Genomic DNA, 20776 nt, shown 5'->3' on the forward strand with positions numbered 1-20776 from the left:
TAGGTTGCCATCTTAAGTCAAATCTAGTACAGACAACTGACCTACTTTAAAGTTGTCCAGTCAGTTCAGTTGAGTTCTGCTTCCCTGGAAGCTCTAGTTTTTATAATCAGTGCTTAGAATTTCTACTATACCACTTTCAGCCATTAGTGTACCCACACAACCACAGTAGCTCATGAGCAGGTGCATGCCACCAAGTCTCAGATAGATGTTGCCCAGTTGTGCCTCATTCTCCCACTGGACATGATGTGCTATTCGGTATAGTTGCTGGTCAGCTGTGAATATCACATATTCTTGTTCTACTTCTTCAGACACCTTCTGGGCTTTCTTCATTGCAAGCATCATCATAGATGGGTCAGTGGGAGGCAGGTCAATCAAAGGTAGATATACTACTTTAGTCTTCGGTTTCAAAGTGTGTCCTTGCTCTCGAGACATCTTCGTGTTATAGCCGTTATATTCTGGACAATTGTCGTGTGTGGTCATATCTTGGAAGAAAGCAAAATCGTTCTCTTCAGCTCACCTTCGAGACGCATCTTGGTGTGCTAGGAATTCAGCATAAATTGATGTAGTAGGTTTTCGCGGCATGGGGGATTCCATTGGCAATAGTAAGAAAGTCCCTGTTCCTCAACCTCTTCAACGATTGCCTTACTTAAATCTTCTTTTTTGAGTCGTCTGATTGTGTCTTGCACATCCGTCTCATCGCTGGTTGTTGGTTGTGTGATTATCATTGCCAGAGAATGGGTTGATGATTTTCCATTTGGCGATGATATGTCTGTGTCAAAGTTATCACAGATCACTTGAACTAGGCCTTCTTTCGTGTCTATGATTCCCTGTTGACTTAGGTCGTGAGCTGTAGCGACTGCAGCTGATTTCTTGAATCGGAGGACTTCGTCATAGCTGCAGGTAACACGATAGTCATACATGTGAGCTATTAGTTGTTTTGAGTCCCGCATCAGCACCCCGAGTGCCACCTGGAGATCTGTCGGTCCGTTGGTCACCATGCTTGTGATTATACTTCCGATCAGCATAGCTGGTAAGGAGTTGGTAAGTTTCGGTGATATTGCTGTCAGTAATGTTAACAGTGTACTCGATACAGCTCCTGCTGCAGTGTTCACATCAATATGTGTGTTGTAAGACGATTTGTCACAAACAATGGCTGCACACTCTTTTGCTATTTGCTTGCCTACTTTACCGATGCATGTCGGAACATCGTCCTCGTCGTCATCCTTGACGAGCTTCAGAATAACAGCAGTGTTAGCTCGGAAGGTAATAATACTTGCAAATCCTGGCGAGGAGAGAACAAGTAGATCTCCAGAGAAATGACGGTGGACAGCAACAACAAGGCGGGCTCTACTCAAGACAGTACCTCTGTGATTAAGGTACTCCTGATGCAACTCAATCGAGTTCCAAATGCGTTTTTTGTCATCGCACAGTACATTGATAATAATATCAAGTGCTATATCTGGACAAGTACCATCGTCTGTTGTCGATGTGTCATTGTTTTCATGAACTCAGTTTCTGTTTGCGAAGAATCGACTCATACAGTCTCTGTGATATCGTGCTTCCACTGCATGTAGGTCACTTAGGGCACCCTTTCACGATGCTTCACATCTTCTCCCCACTTGTCCCCTTGGGTATCACATTTCTCAATCAAGTAAAGCTTGTAAGGTTTGTCTCTTTGGTCTGAAAGTGTCGATCTGCACATATATGCTGGACGCCACCGTTCAGGATGTTTCTCGTCCTTGGTGACATTACATATGTCTGCACAATATAAACAGTGTTGTAAGAAGTCAAAAGGCGCTGACGAGCAACGTAAACGCTTTGCTGCTGGAACAGTTTCAGTTGTGTTTTCGGTACTTGTTGATGCACGACGGAGAATGGTCGCCAAGTTAGACTTGGATGTGTACTTTGATACACAGTTCTTGTGATATTGAATAGATAAACTTGGGTTTGCTGCAAGCTGACTTTCGAGGCCTTGCCATAAATTGGCTTTGTATATTCTGCCTGCTTGGATGATTGATTGTATTCTGGCTGGTCCTGAATTTGTTACACAATGAGACTTGTTGTCACATGCTTCTCCGTAGCGTGATTTAAATACACATCCCTCGTCCATGGCTGAACTGTACATAATATGATTGAGCATATGGTGTTTTATAATTTTGAAATCCTTATCTATTACATTTATTGATATCCCGGAAAGAGGCGCGTCAGAATATACACGTTTCATCTGAAAATACATCGAACGTGCAAGTCTTTATTGATCTTATCCCCTTATTAAATATAGTTCACGATGTGTGTTACTCTTGTCTTGATGTGTCTGTATCACAACTGCAAAAGACATTCATCATGTGTTTATAAGACTCGTAAATAATTCCTTAATTATTGCATTCTATGTAGCTTATCACTAGAATGTAATTTTCACAATTTCGGCATCCATTCTGATGCATAAATGGCCGCCATCTTGTTTTTCTTGTACTTTTTCGTAATACTGACCTCACAATCGGACTCCATGTCTGTAATCCTATAAAAAGATGTTTTGATGACGTTTCTATGTCAATTAGTATCTAACCATAATATGGAGAAAAGAAGATTTTACGAATTTTATGGTGGCCATCTTGGATTTTGTCATTTTTTTCAATTTCCCCAAGGGTGTGAGGTTTACACCCACCTGGATTTCATTATATGTATCTTAATGATAAATAATCAGCAAAGAAAAAAACTTTATCAGGCGAAAAGGGGTTACACCCTCCCACTGCCGGACTACAGGCCTTAAGTAAAAGAGAAGAAAAGTGGATGATGTATGTTTGCAAGAATGAGAGATTAAAGCTTGCCTGGTAGTATAGGTGTAGTTTGAGTGAGACCGTAATGTAAGACAAGCAACCCTGACACTGAGAGTGTAAGATGGTATGCATTTACAAAGCAATGCAGAGTCACAAAAGATAATCTTACCCTTATACACCTTATATACCTACCTACCTAACAACAACGTAAGCCTGTGGGCACAACCACATGACCCATCACCCAATGTGAAAGGTGGAGGGCGAAGAAAGAAGAGGGTAATGGTGTAATGCGCTGTGTGGGGAGATGCATTGAATGCTTCATAATGTGTTGAGGAAATCGTGAATGCGAGTCAATACCACTGCTTTGAGAGTGTGGAGCGAGAAATTGTCGATTGCTCTTTGGGCATTCCAAATGAACGATTAGAAATGGTGCAAGCCAGAGAAAGATCATGTGAATCGGTGTGTAATCGCCGGCACGTCCAGGGAAAGAGCTCCGCAGCTCGTTCACTTTCGCTACCACCAGGGCCTGTCTGCTCAGCAGCTCTCGCATCCGCTTGGCTCATTCCTTGAGGACTCCTTTTGGATCTCTGGTTTGAGTTCTGGAGTTATAAAGTCATTGGTCAAGGCGTGGTCAGCGTCCTGACGCAGCTTGTTGTTCATGGCGCTGCCTTTATATTGGAGCGTGGCTTTTGTCAAGCCGAGCTCATTGGTCGAGCTCACGGCTCAGATACCCTCCTCTGGTAACTCCACCCATATGCGGTCCTTGCTGCTCCATCGGGCGCTGGATGTTTCCAGCGCGATAGACCTTATGCATATGACGTCACACACCCTTAGAAATGGAAGTTCGCCCCCTCTCAGAGGCAAGCAATACTGCTACTGCAGCAATACTGCTGGAACTACACAATGCAAATCCTGAGCAGTGCCCCATTCGTGAGCAGATTCCACCTGTTGGAGGGACTGAAACCCAAACGGAACTGTCTTTCAGAGACATTCGTGCACTGGAAAAAAACGTGGAGGAACTACAGAAGGACAACATTACCCTCAGAACTCAAGTGTGTGACCTGGAAGAAAAGATAAGAGCAACAGGTCTGCAGGAAGAACACTTTCAGAACAACGATGCAAAACTCCGATTTTACACGGGACTTCCTTCTGGGGCAAATTTTTTGCCACTCTTCACGTTTACATCATGTGCTCTCCCAACGTGTAAAAAACTCACGAAGTTTGGTCAAGTGCTAATGTTCCACATGAAGTTGCGATTGAACATTTTTGACGAGGACCGAGCTTACAGATTCAGAGTCAGCCAGTCAACTGTTTCACGAAACTTCCACCGCGTTCTTGATGTAATGTTTGTAAAGACTAAGTCGCTGATACACTGGCCCAGTCGTGACGCTCTCCCTCTCAGTATGCCGTCATCGTTCAGGAAATTTTTCAGGAAATGTGCAGTTATTATTGACTGCACAAGTGTTTATAGAGCAGCCGTCCGATTTACTGGCAAGGGCACAAGTGTGCAGCAACTCCAAGCACCATTCAACTGTAACGTTTCTAATTGGTATAACACCACAGGGCTCACAATGTGCTTCCTAAGCAAGTGTTGGGGAGGAAGGGCAACAGACACTGAGATAACGGAAAGCAGTGACCTCATGAATAAACTGATGCCAGGGGATCTTGTGCTTGCCGATCGTGGTTTTTTTGGTGATGAATACTGTGGAATGGCGATGGCCGAGGTGAAGGTGCCCCCATTCACCAAGGGAAAGAAGCAACTTGAAAAAGTAGAAGTTGACTGGAGCAGAGAACTTTCTTGTGTTCGGATCCATGTTGAACGGGTAATTGGAATGGTGAAACAAAAATATATTGTACTCCAAAATCGCATTCCCATCACACTGATAAATGATGGGACAATTGGGACATCACCAGAAGCAACTGCGAACAAAATAGTACAAGTTGCGTGTGCTCTCGTAAATCTTTGTCCAGGAGTAGTTCCTATGGACTGATTATCATGGAAGTGTTATTTTATGGATCAACAGTATTGCCTTTTCGTGATACACATTGTTAAATACGCACATGAAACAAAACAAAATGACAAGTAATATAAAGTTGCAGCAGTTTTATTGTCACAGTTGTGTCAGCTTCAAAACATATGTACACGTATCATGTGCAGCTTCTTTTATTGTTCACAGAAAATATGTAGTGTATAAATTTGTACAGAAACATTTCAAACATTACTATATCCATTGTGACTTCACCAAAAAATATTTTTAATGATTCATTCACCATGTGGAATTAGTTGACGCAGTTAGTTGCGATCGCAGTTGACTCACACATGAACGTGTCGTCAGGGCCTTTGTTTGCCCTACTAAGATGGCGTCGCGATTGGTTGTTAGGTGCTTCGTGACGTCAATGCATAAGGTCAATTGGCGATGTTCTTTTGATTTGACTTTGTATTGTGGTTTTGTAATGAAATGTGGGTTTGTTTGTTGCAAAGTGTGTATGGATATGCTGAAAAAGGGTGTGGGGAACGAGAGAAATTAAGAGGGATGGGGAAGGGAAGAGATAAGAAGGGATTTTAGAGAGGGGGGGTTACAAAGGGGAGTTCTAGAAAAGAGAGAGGGGATCTAGAGAAGAGTTACAAAGGGAATTAAAACCTGCTACACAAGCCCAACACATTTCCCTGCCCACTGATACGAGGGGCAAGGTATTGTATCTAAACAAAATATTACTGATGTATCTCATCTCTAGGGTTCGTTTATGTGTTGGATGTAACTCCCCAGGGTCTTCCAAAACGGTGACAATATATTTTGTGTATGACAGGCATTAGGAATCATCAGTGAAGCAGTGTTTTGTAATATGGACATGTTAGCAGACAATGGATAATCCACATATAGTATATGCGACAAGTATTATAGTACATATTTATGTTTATATGTTTAAAGATGTAGTCAAAACTTTTTCTTTTCTTTGCAAATACCCGGTAATACACAACTTTTGAAATGACGTATGAATGCAAAATGAGGCGTTGTGCGCATGCGTTGTGTATGTTTCGACTGACTCGGTTAGGCTTGCATGGCACTTTTAACCTGCCGTTGTTGGTGAAAAATGTATAATTAAAATCGTGTTTTTTAAACATAATTTTCAGCATTTAGATGAAGAAGACGGATTACAAAACAAAATCTTCTGCATATGTACACTCTCATGTAGTGTCTTTGTGCCAAGTTTGAACAAAATCGGTCCATGCATGTTGAGAAATGGGCAGGGACACGTTCAAGTAACAAAATGGCCATCAGTCGGCCATTTCGTATATGATCTTGGGGAAAAAAAAATGACGTGCATATGTAACCCATCATTCATTTTATGTGTGCCAAGTATGAACACGATTGTTGAATGCATTTTCAATAAATGGTTGAGGACGTTTTTAATACCAGGTTGTTGTTTTTTTTTACAAATAAAATGGCTGCCAGTCTACCAGACGGCCTTCTTTGATCAGATTGCAAAATAAAGTGAGATGCACCTGTATGCCATCATGTACCATGCTTGTGCCAAGTTTGAACAAAATTGGACCATGCATGTTCAATAAATGGTCGGGTCGAGGGCATGTAATAAAATGGCCGCCAGTCGGACATCTTGGATCTAATGTTGAAAAAAAAAAAGATGTGCATATGTAAGCCCTCATTTATTGTCGCTTTACAAAGTTTGAACGACATAGGTAAATGCATTTCCAAGAAATGGATGAGGCTTGTTCAACATCGTGTTTTTTACAACTAAAATGGCTGCCAGTCGGCCATCTTTGATTGTATCGCGAAAAAAATTGATGTGCATAAGTAAACCATTATGTGTTGCCTTTTCGCCAAGTATGAACCGGTCCATACATCTCCGAGATATGGTTGCAGAGGAACGGACAAGACCCAATCCATAAGCCCCCGTTTCAGACAAGTCCAACGGGGGAAATAACTTATGGACAATCACACACACACACACACACACACACACACACACACACACACACACACACACACACACACACACACACACACACACACACACACACACACACCATAAACATACATATACACACACGCCTCTATTATGGTATAGGAGGTATAGATACTTTGAGACGTGGTAGATCTCCGTTCCATCGCCTGAAGCTCACCTACGAGTGGGGATAGCAGGCAAAGCAACTTACCTTACACACACACACACACACACATACACACGCACACACACACACACACACACACACACACACACACACACACACACAGAGTTAAACACAGACTCATACAAACACACGCACTGTTACACACAGACACATACAAACACCCGCACTGTTACATACAAACACACACTGTTACACACAGACACATACAAACACACGCACTGTTACATACAAACACCCGCACTGTTACATACAAACACACACTGTTACACACAGACACATACAAACACACGCACTGTTACATACAAACACACGCACTGTTACACACAGACACATACAAACACATGCACTGTTACATACAAACACACGCATTGTTACACACAGACACATACAAACACACGCACTGTTACACACAGACACATACAACCACACGCACTGTTACACACAGACACATACAAACACCCGCACTGTTACATACAAACACGCACTGTTACACACAGACACATACAAACACCCACACTGTTACATACAAACACACAAACACACGCACTGTTACACACAGACATACAAACACACGCACTGTTACATACAAACACACACACTGTTACACACAGACACATACAAACACACACACTGTTACATACAAACACATGCACTGTTACACACAGACACATACAAACACACGCACTGTTACATACAAACACATGCACTGTTACATACAAACACACAAACACACGCACTGACATACAAACACAGAAACACACGCACTGTTACACACAGACACATACAAACACACGCACTGTTACATACAAACACACGCACTGTTACATACAAACACACGCACTGTTACACACAGACACATACAAACACATGCACTGTTACATACAAACGCACGCACTGTTACATACAAACACACGCACTGTTTCATACAAACACACGCACTGTTTCATACAAACACACGCACTGTTACATACAAACACACAAACACACGCACTGTTACACACAGACACATACAAACACACGCACTGTTACATACAAACACACACACTGTTACACATACACACAGACACATACAAACACACGCACTGTTATATACAAACACACGCACTGTTACACACAGACACATACAAACACACGCACTGTTACATACAAACGCACGCACTGTTACATACAAACACACAAACACACGCACTGTTACATACAAACACACGCACTGTTACACACAGACACATACAAACACACACACTGTTACACACACACACAGACACATACAAACACACGCACTGTTACAAACAAACACACGCACTGTTACACACAGACACATACAAACACATGCACTGTTACATACAAACACACACACACTGTTACAAACACACGCACTGTTACATACAAACACACGCACTGTTACACACAGACACATACAAACACCCGCACTGTTACATACAAACACACGCACTGTTACACACAAACACACGCACTGTTACACACAGACACACGCACTGTTACACACAGACACATACAAACACACGCACTGTTACATACAAACACACACACACTGTTACAAACAGACACATACAAACACACGCACTGTTACACACAGACACATACAAACACACGCACTGTTACATACAAACACACGCACTGTTACACACAGACATACAAACACACGCACTGTTACATACAAACACACACTGTTATACACACACATACACAGACAACGTCGTCTGTGCTGCTTGGGGGGACAGGTTAATTATGTAGTTTTGGTTGATCAATAAAATATTTGAAAGTGATTTTACCTTTTACTTTTTCAAAGTTTATTCCTCTTTCATTTTGAATGACAATTTAAATTGATGAAAGATAAGGGAATTGGAAAAAAAGAATCGCCGTTGAAGAAAGAGATGGAAGAATACCAGCAGAATGTTACGAATTCAGCTACAAATCCATATAACCTTCTAATACTCAAACTTGAAAACCATCTTACCAATTTGGTTACAATATCGATGGTTATGCATTAACATTTGTCATTTACACATCTGACACGGAAAATGGAGGAAATCAAATCTAACGAATGGCAATTTCTAACAGACTTCCATCAGTTATCGTTTACTATGCCGTTGCTGTATCTCATATATATATTAGGTCTACATTCTTCATTATGTTCTATTTTTTTGTAGCATTATAAGTGAATGAAAGCGGTCTGCTTATGCGAATGTAAAACCGTGAGCAGCGACTGCAAAACAGTCTCACAGATCGATTCTGTCTTTTTATTATGGATTGAGAGTAGAGCGAAAGACGAGACTGCTGAGCCTCACTGAATCTGGGAACAGCGATCCATACAAAATTGATCTACACACACACACACACACACACACACACACACACACACACACACACACACACACACACACACACACACACACACACACACACACACACTCGGTCTTAGAGACTCGTGAGTGGAAATTATGACCCCATGGCAGTAGCGCACACCACGCACGCACACACACGCACACTAATTGTGATTTACACATGCATGATTATGATTTATACAGATATTACACATGACATTTGATATACACACATAGTGATATGTGATCATACTCGTATTATACGTGACATATTATACATATTATATGCACAGATATTTACGTGACACACACACACACACACACACACACACACACACACACACACACACACACACACACACACACACACCTTCGACGTGGCCACTAAAGTGGCTGAAAACTCGTTACCCCACACACGTGAAGCGAAGCACGGGATGAGCAGTTGGTTCATGTCCCTCTGTCTGTCATCAATTTATGATCGAGGAACAACTTATTTAAATTGAATGTTATATTTTGAACACTTTTGGGAAGACAACTTTGTGTACTTTGGCTCTGATTTCGTCTCGACCTCACGTGTGCAGAGAGGAGCGAGATAATATTTTTTACTTTACCTGTGTGTGTGTGTGTAGGCCTGGCAGTCAAAGAAAATTGAAAATAATTCCAAACAGGAAGCGTACCCTTTTTAAGGATGTTATAAAGGACACAAACATCAGGCACGAATAACTAATGTGACGTGTTAGATAGGGCGGTGTGATAGACACTGCGTAAAGTGGCGGTAAAATCCAGAATGAAAAAGAAGAAAACCACCCGGAGCCCAATATTATGTGGGGTGTTGGAAAAGGTCCATGAAGGCAGTATTCCTATTGGACGAAGACACACCAATGTTTTTATTTTATTTTCCAATGTACCGGTATATTTAGTAAGAAAATATTTCCTCACTAATTACCTGCGCCACCAAAGGTGGATAGAGGATATGTTTCCACCCTTGTCTGTCTGTCTGTTTGTCTGTCTGTCTGTGAGCCTAGAGATACGCATACAAACCTCGGCCCAGCTACAAACTGTCGCCCCGCTCTTTTACATGCACGGTCAAGCGCCAGTGTGCGCGCGCCATTCTCCGGAAGGAGGTTGAGCCAAGAGCGCCATTCTCCGGAAGGAGGTTGAGCCAAGAGGAGTCATCTGTCCACTGGTCATTTGTGGATGTTAAATATCCCATGATGCCTTTAGCGAAAAAAAAGGTGGTGAGTGAGTTATCGCCGGCATCCGAAACAAATTACAAATTCCTTCTACATGAAATTGAGAATCTAGTGGCGGAGTGGCTGCGAACTGTGAAGGATTGCTTATGTCGGCGACAAGTGTGAAAAATAAAAAGTGTGCGTTTCTTGAACCGTTATTAGTATTCTGTTCCAAGAACTCCTTCAATGTATCATCTTGCATTTGTGTCCTGCATTAGCATCGCTATTTAAAATAACAATTGTGAGAAGAACATCCCAGTAGAGCATATTATAGTATTCGTAATGATTTTCACAACAATGAAGAAGTTGAATGATCTTTTTAATGAAGTAAACCTTCAGCACCTGAACATTCAATATCAATTCAATAGCAATTAAATAGCAAAGGAAGAGAAATGGCAGGATCAAAAAAAAATGCCCACAATCTTTCAGGAGTTAATTCTGTGCATTTTCAAGCAGAGTGCACTGCAAGTGCTGGACTCGTCAATGAAAGAAAATGTAATCTGTGGTGTCATGGGGCACATATTGTTATAAATGAAGGCAAGTGCAACATATACAATTTTTTTTTTTTTTTTTTGTATACTGAATCGAGGCTCGTGAAAGAGCTGACAACCGCGAGGGAAAGACAGCACAGGGGGACCACGAGGTAAGGACAGCACAGGGGGACCACGAGGGAAAGACAGCACAGGGGGACCGCGAGGGAAAGACAGCACAGGGGGACCACGAGGGAAAGACAGCACAGGGGGACCGCGAGGGAAAGACAGCACAGGGGGACCGCGAGGGAAAGACAGCACAGGGGGACCACGAGGGAAAGACAGCACAGGGGGACCGCGAGGGAAAGACAGCACAGGGGGACCACGAGGGAAAGACAGCACAGGGGGACCGTGAGGGAAAGACGGCACAGGGGCACCGTGAGGGAAAGACGGCACAGGGGGACCGCGAGGGAAAGACAGCACAGGGGCACCGCGAGGGAAAGACAGCACAGGGGGACCGTGAGGGAAAGACGGTACAGGGGGACCGCGAGGGAAAGACGGCACAGGGGGACCGCGAGGGAAAGACAGCACAGGGGGACCGCGAGGGAAAGACAGTACAGGGGGACCGCGAGGGAAAGACAGCACAGGGGGACCACGAGGGAAAGACAGCCGCAAGATTGCCTGTACAGGCAAAATTGCCTGTAATGTAGGCATTTCAGGTGAACCATTAGGTGTGCACTCAAATCCAATGCACCTTGGAGTTTAGCATACCGGTGTGAATCTCTCTTTGTGTACCGTCTTCAGAATGGTGTGGAGATCTTGCAGTGGAGTGAGCACACCCTCAACATTGCCAAACATGGATGGCAGGCCAAGACAAAAGAGGCTGATGAAGACGAGGACGATGAATGCCAAACAGGTCCCAAGCACACCTTATTGGAGGTAAATAACATGGAAAGAAATCCCATTGGACTGTTAGAGCTATTTATTTTATTTCCGAATGTTCCAAATACTGAATACTACTTCTGCATAATAACGGTAGATTGTGACCACAATTTACATTTCCTAATTTTTTCCATTTCCAAATATGCATTACTGTATGTATATGGACATTTTGTAATATTTAATCTGAAACTGTTTGTGACTTTTGTAATAAGTTTGCTTTCAGAAAAAGTAAAAATGAGAATTTTAGAACAATACACCTCCATATGTCTTGCAAGCAAGCGGATTATTCAGCATTCTTAATATGATTGCCCTTTCACAGCTGTCACTTTATTCATCATGCTGGTAACTAATGAGTTGAAAAAAAAAGTTTTTGATTCATAAATCTATATTCATCCGTTTAATCATTTCCGCAAAACGCTGAAACGTTCCATTCAGAATTTTGTTTTTATTCCACTGCACCTCTGAGAGTTGTCAGAGTCTTTCAAAAATATCTCAGAAAAGATACTCACAATAGTCTAATAAATGCGAATGTTTTTATTTTATTTTTCAACATATAAGTACAAGCGATTGGTAGAAGAAGATATTTTCTTATTTTTGGGGGGGGGGGGGGGGTAACTTTGGTATCCGTTGGACTTCTTTCTGTAAGTGTCATTCATACAGTGCATTCATAAAGTATTCAGACCCCTTCACTTTTTTCACATTTTGTTATGTTTGTTATGTTATTTGTTATGTTCAGCCTTATGCTGAAGTCGTTTAAATTCATTTTTCTTTCATCAATCTACACTCAATACCCCATATTGACAAAGAGAAAACAGGATTTTAGAAAGTTTTGCAAATTTATTAAAAATAAAAAACTGAAATATCACATTGACATAAGTATTCATACCCTTTGCTATGACACTTGAAATTTAGCTCAGGTGCCTCCCATTTCTCTTGCTCATCTTTGAGATGTTTCACACCTTGATTGGAGTCCACCTGTGGTAAATTCAATTGATTGGACATGATTTGGACAGGCACACACCTGTCTATATAAGGTCTCACAGCTGACAATGCATATCAGAGCAAAAACCAAGCCATGAGGTCGAAGGAACTGCCTGCTGAGCTCAGAGACAGGATTGTGTCGAGGCACAGATCTGGGGAAGCCTACAACAAAAAATTCTGCTGCATTGAAGGTTCCCAAGAGCACAGTGGCCTCCATAATTCTTAAATGGAAGAAGTTTGGAATAACCAGGGCTCTTCTTAGAGCTGGCCGCCCTGCCAAACTGAGCAATCGGGGGAGAAGGGCCTTGGTAAGAGAGGTGACCAAGAACCCGATGGTCACTCTGGCTGAGCTCCAGAGATCCTGGGTGGAGATGGGAGAAACTTCCAGAAGGACAACCATCACTGCAACACTCCACCGATCTGGGCTTTATGGCAGAGTGGCCAGACGGAAGCCAAACAGTTCAATCTAGGTTTCATCAGACCACAGAATCTTGTTCCTCACAGTCTGAGAGTCCTTTAGGTGCTTTTTTGCAAACTCCAAGCGGGCTTTCACGTGTCTTTCACTGAGGAGAGGCTTTCCTTATGTATCGGGAACCACTGGGAACCTATTTCCCCATTTTCCATTGAACCAATGCCCTGACATTCACGTTGTTGCCATACGGTGTTGTCAACATTCATGGCATTTTTCATTCATTACAAACCGCCCGGAACCTATCTTTTTACGTTTTTCACATTGAAAAAATGCCCCCACATTTGCGGATTCGACATTCGTGGCATTTTCCAGGAACATATCCCCTGTGAATGTCGAGGTCCCACAGTATAAGATAAGTTTGTTAGAATCGTGATGGGAATGTACAAGGGAACCAGCACTATGGTAAGGCCAATAAACAGAGATTCACAATATTTTAGAGTAGAGGTTGGTCTCCACCAGGGTTCTGCACAAAGTCCTTTCCTTTTTGTGATGGTGATGAGCATGCTGAGTGACATCATATATATAGTACTGTGGGAGCTCCTGTTTGCAGCCAACATAGTCGTAACATCAGAGTCTAAGGAAGAGCTGCAGAGAAAATTGTTGGAATTGCAAAAGGGCTTAGAGAGGCAGGGAATGAGGATTAATGCTAGAAAGACAGAGGTCAATCATGTTGTGTATGTACGTAAGACAAGTAGAGAGGGTCAAGATTATAGATAGAAGAGGTGATGAGATGAAACAAGTGGACAAATTAAAATACATTGGCTCAGCACTAAAGGTAGAGGGAGGTTGTGAAGCAGAAGTCTGAACCAGAGTGAAGTCATCATTGATGATGTGGAAGGAGGTCAGTGGTGTCACCTGTGATGTAAGAATACTGAGAAAATTGATGGTAAGAACATACAGGACAGTGATCGGGCCAGTTATAATGTAATGTGCAGAAACATGGGCGTTAAGAGAAAAATGAAGAGGAGTTGCTAGAAAGGAGAGATCAAAATGCTTCAGTGGATTCTCAGTCTCGCTTAAGAGTGATTGAGGAATGAGGAGATACACAAGAGAGCCGGATCGTTGTGAGTATTACAGAAAAGATTAGAGAAGTTCAGTTTCAGTTGTCTGAACATGTGATGAGAAGAAAGGATAAGGAACCAATCAAGAAATATGGAATGATCCAATCAGATGCAAAATACCAGGAGAAAGAATGAAATTATGGTGGAGGGATGCAATAGAGAGATTTGAAGAACTAGGGAATGAAAGAAGAAGATACAGAAAACGGAGGAAAAGGGAGAAGATGGATCTGAGTTGCCGACCCCTAAATGTTGCGATTAAGGCTTAAGAAAGAATAAGAAGATTTCTACAAATCATTGAGCTGAAATGGGAACCAAGTTGCGCAACTGACCTCACTCAAAAACTTGGTGTTTTCACAAGCATTGATGGATAATGATGACCCAAGGTCTGCAGAGGTCTTGCGAAGGATTCTAAGTTGCTCATCATAATTCTCCTTTGTGATGGAGCCATCAGCTAGGTTAAAGGCATTGAATAGCATGAAGACGTTGTTGCCAAACACAATAAATTATTATGGATTTTTAAAGCTCAATACATGAAGATATTTTCACAAACATGGTTATCAATGATGTATCAAATTTCAAAACTAATTGTATCTTGAAGTGTGCCATCTGCTTATTAGCTCTCGGAGGGAGGGGGTTCGATTCATTCTGACATTGAGAGGCAGAGGGAGAAAGACAGACATAGACAGAGACGCAGACAGAAACACAGACAGACAGAAACAGAGACAGAGAGGTGAAGGGAAACCAGAAACCAGCTCCCTTCCAACCCATTCTGCCCCCAAATCTCAATTTCTCAATAAAATATTCAAAGTTTGCAGGAATATTTCTACTGAAGTTAATGCATATGGCACAAAATAAAATCTTGTAAAATCTTAGCACATGAAAACTTTGTCGATGGCAAGAGATTAATTTTGTGTGATTTTGATGCATTCATAAAGACGAGATAAACAATTCAATCTGAAAAGACGAAGCATTTATGATTTAATTTAATCCCTCAAGCCTTTATTGAGCCTGGATTTATATGTATGATAAACATTAATTCAATGCGATAGACCGAGCTTAATGCAGACCTCATAGATTCAGGCTTTCCTAATTATTGTACAACATGCCCTGGACTAGATGGGGTAAATCTGTGAATGTCTTATTAAAATACATCATAACCATCCTTCAATAGACCAAAAATGGAATATTATGATAGCACCAAAACATAAATTGATTTGGGTATAACCGCATAAATTACTGTACAGTTTAATCCCCCAATATAGTTTATTGACTGTTGTTTAACATTGTTTTTAGCAAAAATAAAAACAACACAAAAAATGATTAAGCAATACCATTTTAAAAGTTTGAAAATATCATTGTAGAATGCTGTAGGTTGATTCATTCACTTATTCATTCATTCAGTTTGCAACAACTGTGCAGTAATTTTCACCCCTCTCTGTTCGTTCCTTGGGGCTGACTTTCACAAAGTTTTCAAAACAAGATCCTCACATTATTTAAGAAATGGCAACATTATTTTATTATTCAATCCATAACATACTGTACATTATTTGAATAGTTAAAAAAACAAAAAACTAAATCATACCATTATTCACTCAACCTACTTACTGCACATCTTATTTTACTAAAATGAGGTGTGTAGATGCATAAAAGTTGTTTTTGCCTGCTGTCCCCACTCGTGGGTGGGCCTCAGGAGATGGACTGGAGATCTACCAGGTCTCAAAGTAACCACCCCCACTAGTGTGTGTGTGTGTGTGTGTGTGTGTGTGTGTGTGTGTGTGTGTGTGTGTGTGTGTGTGTGTGTGTGCTTGCATGCGTGCCTCAGGACCACCGGTCTTCATCTTTCTCAGCCCCCCCTCCTTCCACTAGGATCCGCCAAATCTCAGGCCCTCCTCCCGCTCGGGTTTGCCAAGTTTCAGGCCCTCTTCCCACTCGGGTCCACCAAATCTCAGGCCCTCTTCCCACTCGGGTCCGCCAAATCTCAGGTCCCCTTCGACTCTGGTTCACCAAATCTCAGGGCCCCCTTCCACTCGGGTCCGCCAAAATATATAGATTTTTTAAAAAGTGGGGAACAAATCACACACAAGAGACCATCAGTGCAACTTGTTAAAAATGCATTTTATGCAAATGAAATCAGATAACAATTATAAAATTCGAATAGCTCTCCAAATTTCTTAAACCAAAATGTTGCAACAATAAAGTACAAACAATAACGATGTTGAACAACAATATTTTTTTTTACAAAAGTCATAATTCTTTAATTTCAATCAAAAGGCAGTCATTCATTTAAACAAGATTTAGAATTGCTTTGAAATACATGTCCCTTACCAAGTTTCATTTCAATATGTAAAAAAGGGTAAAGGGAAAAAGTCTGGAAAATTTTGCATCCCTTTAATGCATGGTGGTGTATAAGGTGGTGTATAATGCCGGAGTTTGGTGCCAATTATAAGAAATAAAAAAAACAACAGCGTGTTATTTTGTCACCTGCCGGTGCCAATGAATGTTTTTTTTAAATTTCATTTTAATTTTTTTTAAACACATTTTAAAAACTGATGAAATGCCCTGAAACTCCAACTTGTTCTGTAACTTATCCTAATAAAGCCATGTACCAAGTTCCATTTTAACATGTTAAAGGGCAAGCAGAAAATGTGCAGAAACCCACAAGTGGGATGCGGAGAGCATACCTAATAGTCCCCTCTGGGTAGGGGACTAATAATTTTACGAAACTGAGCATTAGATGATCATGAAGCCCCCCACTCCACATGGATTCTTAGCCACATACTTTTTGATGCAGCTGTCACAATGCTGCCCAGCTCAAAGGAAATGATGCAGTAGATTATGGCAGAAGTGTATATTGATATAGCTCCATTCACGATGGAGATGATAATTGCATCCCTCTCACAATTGTTGCAGCTCATTTGTAGCTCGGAGGGGCTGGGGGGGGGGGGGGGGAGGGGAAGGATTAACACGCCCCCCAACAATCTTTGCTATTTTTCATACATCTTTGGCGATATCTTTAATAATCTGCTACATCAGTTTGATTAAAACTTTCTCCTGTCTGGTGTATAGGCAACAACGCGCTGCCTCGCCTGCTCCCAGAAGTTTATGGTTAGCAATGTAAAGGTATGGCTTGGCGAGTGTGAATATGACAGGTTCGCCGATGTTTTTTTTTTGTTTTTTTTTGTATACAAGATCGAGGCTCGTGAAAGAGCTAACATTGATCACACAGAAAGACAAACCGACACATAAAACATATAACATGTGGAGCGGTAGACAAGATGGGGAGAGAGGGGGAGGAACACAAACACAACATCTGAGAGCAGGGACATCGAGAGATCTGTGGGAGTGAGAGGGATTTGGGGGGGGGGGGGGGGGGAGGCATGGGAAGGGGGGGTGGGAGAGGTATAAAATATATGGACACTGCCAGGACGTCCAGGAAAGAAGTTGGAATTTCAAACAAAGTGGATCTGGGGTGAATTAGTGGGGGTAGAAAAGATCAAGGTTTTGGATGGGGAAAGATAAGAGATGGTGGTAAACAGCTGTTTTAAAGACCTGGAGGGAGGAGTGGGATTGAAGGGAGTGTGGGAGTTTGTTCCAGAGGCGGGAGAAAAGAGGAATGAAAGAGTGAAGGTGAGCAGAGAGCCGAGATTTCGGCAGTTTAACCATAAGAGGGTTGCTGGCAGATCTTGTGCGACCTGTAGGAATATTTGGTGGACAGAGCACAGAGAGAGCTGGGGGAGCAAGGCCGGAGAGGAGTTGGTAGAAGACAGAAAGACCACCAACCTGCCTGCGGTGAGTGAGTGAAAGGCACTCGGAGATAGCTCCATCATGGGAGATTCCAATGATTCTGAAAGCTTTGGTTTCAACAGCGTGAAGCCGAGCTAGGTGTGAGGCAGGAGTACCAGCCTAGAGGGGGGAACAGTATTCCATTGAGCTGCTACGGATGAAAGCCTTGTATGTGGTGAGGAGCTCAGGTGTGCCGAGGAAGGGCTTCGCACGACGGAGGATGCCCAGTCGGCGATTGGCTTTGGAGGCGAGCTTGGAAATGTGGTTTTCCCAAGAAAGATCATGGCAGATGGTGAGACCCAAAAGCTTGATTGACAGAGCTTCTTGGAGAGGATTGTTGAGAAAGTAGATGGGAGGGTTGTCCAGTCTTTTCGGAGAGACATAGTGAGAGTGTGAGATTTGTCAGAATTGAAAGACAAGTTCCACTTGTTTGACCAGTCTGTGATTTTGTCCAGGTCTTCAGAGAGTGAGGAGGCTGCAGACTGCCGATCTGAGGGAAGAGGATTGGAGCGGCAGAGAGTGGAGTCATCAGCAAAGACATAGAGAGGATTTTCCAGAGAGTCGGAGAGATCATTGATAAAGACCAGAAAAAGCACAGGTCCCAGAACACTGTCTTGGGGAACTCCAGCCTGAACAGGAAGGGGAGATGAGAGAAATCCATTCAGGGCCACACGTTGACTACGACCAGAGAGGAAGTCCGCAAGCCATGCATGGAGATTTCCATGGATACCATAGGAGGAGTTTGGTGTGCAGGGCTGGGTGCCAGACCGTATCGAAGGCACGTGATATGTCAAGGGAGACGACTCTGATTTCCTGTTTGAAATTGAGGACCTCCATCCATTGTTGAGACAGCAGAAAAAGCATGTCCAGAGTAGAATGACCTGGTCTGAATCCAAATTGATGATCGGAGATCAAGCCATTGGAGAAGAGGAAGGATTTGATATCCGAAGCAATGATGGATTCCATGACTTTGCTGATAATTGGGAGCAGGCTGATTGGTGTGTAGTTGCAAGGATCTGTTTTTGCACCTTTTTCTGTAAAGCGGTAATGTTTGCTGATTTCCAGGATGCTGGCAGATGACCTTGAGCAAAAGAGGGTGAAAAGAACAGAGAGAGGGTGAGATAGAGCGGAAGAGCAGGATTTTAGGACCCGTGGGCTGATGCCGTCTGGTCCAGTTGCAGAATCAGAGTCGAGGTTTGACAAAAACTCCTCCACCTTGTCAGGAGAGAAGGACACAGAGTCCAGGAGCAGTTGGGTTCGACTGGGTAAGGTGGGAACAGAGAGAGATGGGTTTGGGACACAAGATTTTGAGGCAAACACAGAGTTGAGGCATTCGGCTTTGTCACGTGCGGTGTCAACTGTGTAGCCATTTGAGGTAAGGGAGGGGATGGAGGGGGAACAAACACCAGAAACTGATTTAATGCAGTTCAGGTTCATGCAGTTCAGGTGTTCGGCCTGAACTGCATGAAAATCAAAATCCGGTGAGTGGAATTAGCTTTCCTACTAATGACGTTTGTGTGGGTGGAGTTAGGGCAGCTTTTCAACCAATGGGTGGAAAGAGAGAAAAACATACGGACACAAAATTGCGACTTCCTTAATATATAGATTATCTGGTTTATTATTCTCCCAATAATTTTTTTTGTGCTAATGGGTCAGGGATATCATCCTCTGAAACATATTTCTTTTAAAATCGTTATGATTGTGTCCATTTAAGTCCATATAGTTCAGCACAGAAATCTCTATATATAAAGGAGGACTGTCTGTGTGTGTATGTGTGTGTCTGTCTGGATGTCCGCTTAAAACTCAAGAACTACACATCGGAGAAAAGTTTTGGCCACAGATTCGGAATCAGCATAAAATCCCGGTGGTTTTAGGCTACGTTTTATTTTAATATCAATGGTTTAAAAAAACCGCGCCAGCTGCAATTGCATGGTGTAGTTTGTGGCGGCGCTAGACGTTCGGGGTGTATTGCAATGGTTTGTCGGGTTTGGCTGTGGGTCCAGAATAGCTCCAATTTCCTTTAAACTTCTACGTTTATTTTGATTCTTCTGTTAGAACGCCTTCCTTATCTACCTTATATCCCCCCGACGAGGCCTCTACATAATTTCATGCGGCAGAATTTCGTGCATTTTGAGTGAAAGAAGTGAGACGAAGTCGAAGGAGGAAGAAGAGGCGCGATCACTCTGGAGGCCTTGATCGTGAGTGGAAATGGCGGGAATTGCGTTTGTATCGCAAAGTAAAGGATCTGCATTCATTTCTGAACTTGCATTGGTGGATTGTTATACATCTGCATTATTTTTCATAAAAAAACTTTATGTTGAACTTGAAGGCTCCAAGCACGGACTATATATATAGCCCTCATTGAGGTAAAAATAAAAGGAAAAATCCTGCTCTCGCTTGCCAAGCAAGCCGTTCCCCTCTCCCCCTCCCCTCTCCCCCTCCCCTCCCCTCTCCCCCTCCCCTCGCCTCCTCCCCTCCCCCTCCCTCCTCTTCTCCCCTCCCTCCTCTTCTCTCCTCCCTCCTCTTCTCCCCTCCCTCCTCTTCTCCCCTCCCCCCTCTT

General features: G+C 42.6%; 1 protein-coding gene across 1 annotated transcript; it reads right to left on the bottom strand.

Annotated features, from left to right (window-relative positions):
• Positions 1–11739: 11739 nt before the first annotated feature.
• Positions 11740–17348, bottom strand: LOC144889300 (sodium-dependent neutral amino acid transporter B(0)AT1-like). Its single transcript, XM_078769406.1, has 2 exons — positions 17213–17348; positions 11740–11906 (listed from the first exon to the last, which is right to left on the bottom strand). Exons 1-2 carry the CDS (start codon positions 17346–17348, stop codon positions 11740–11742), a joined length of 303 nt encoding a protein of 100 aa, XP_078625532.1.
• Positions 17349–20776: the final 3428 nt, after the last annotated feature.

The sequence above is a fragment of the Myxine glutinosa genome, unplaced genomic scaffold, assembly GCF_964187855.1.
Source record: "Myxine glutinosa unplaced genomic scaffold, kmMyxGlut1.1 SCAFFOLD_2379, whole genome shotgun sequence".
In the NCBI taxonomy this organism is placed as follows: domain Eukaryota; kingdom Metazoa; phylum Chordata; class Myxini; order Myxiniformes; family Myxinidae; genus Myxine; species Myxine glutinosa.

Excerpts from the sequence above, each read along its gene's own strand:
- LOC144889300 (XM_078769406.1), bottom strand. The coding sequence starts at position 17,348 with ATGAGCTGCAACAATTGTGAGAGGGATGCAATTATCATCTCCATCGTG. Across the intron at positions 11,907-17,212 it reads TGTGACAGCTGCATCAAAAA|GTGTGCTTGGGACCTGTTTG; the intron begins GTATGTGGCTAA and ends ACCTCCAATAAG.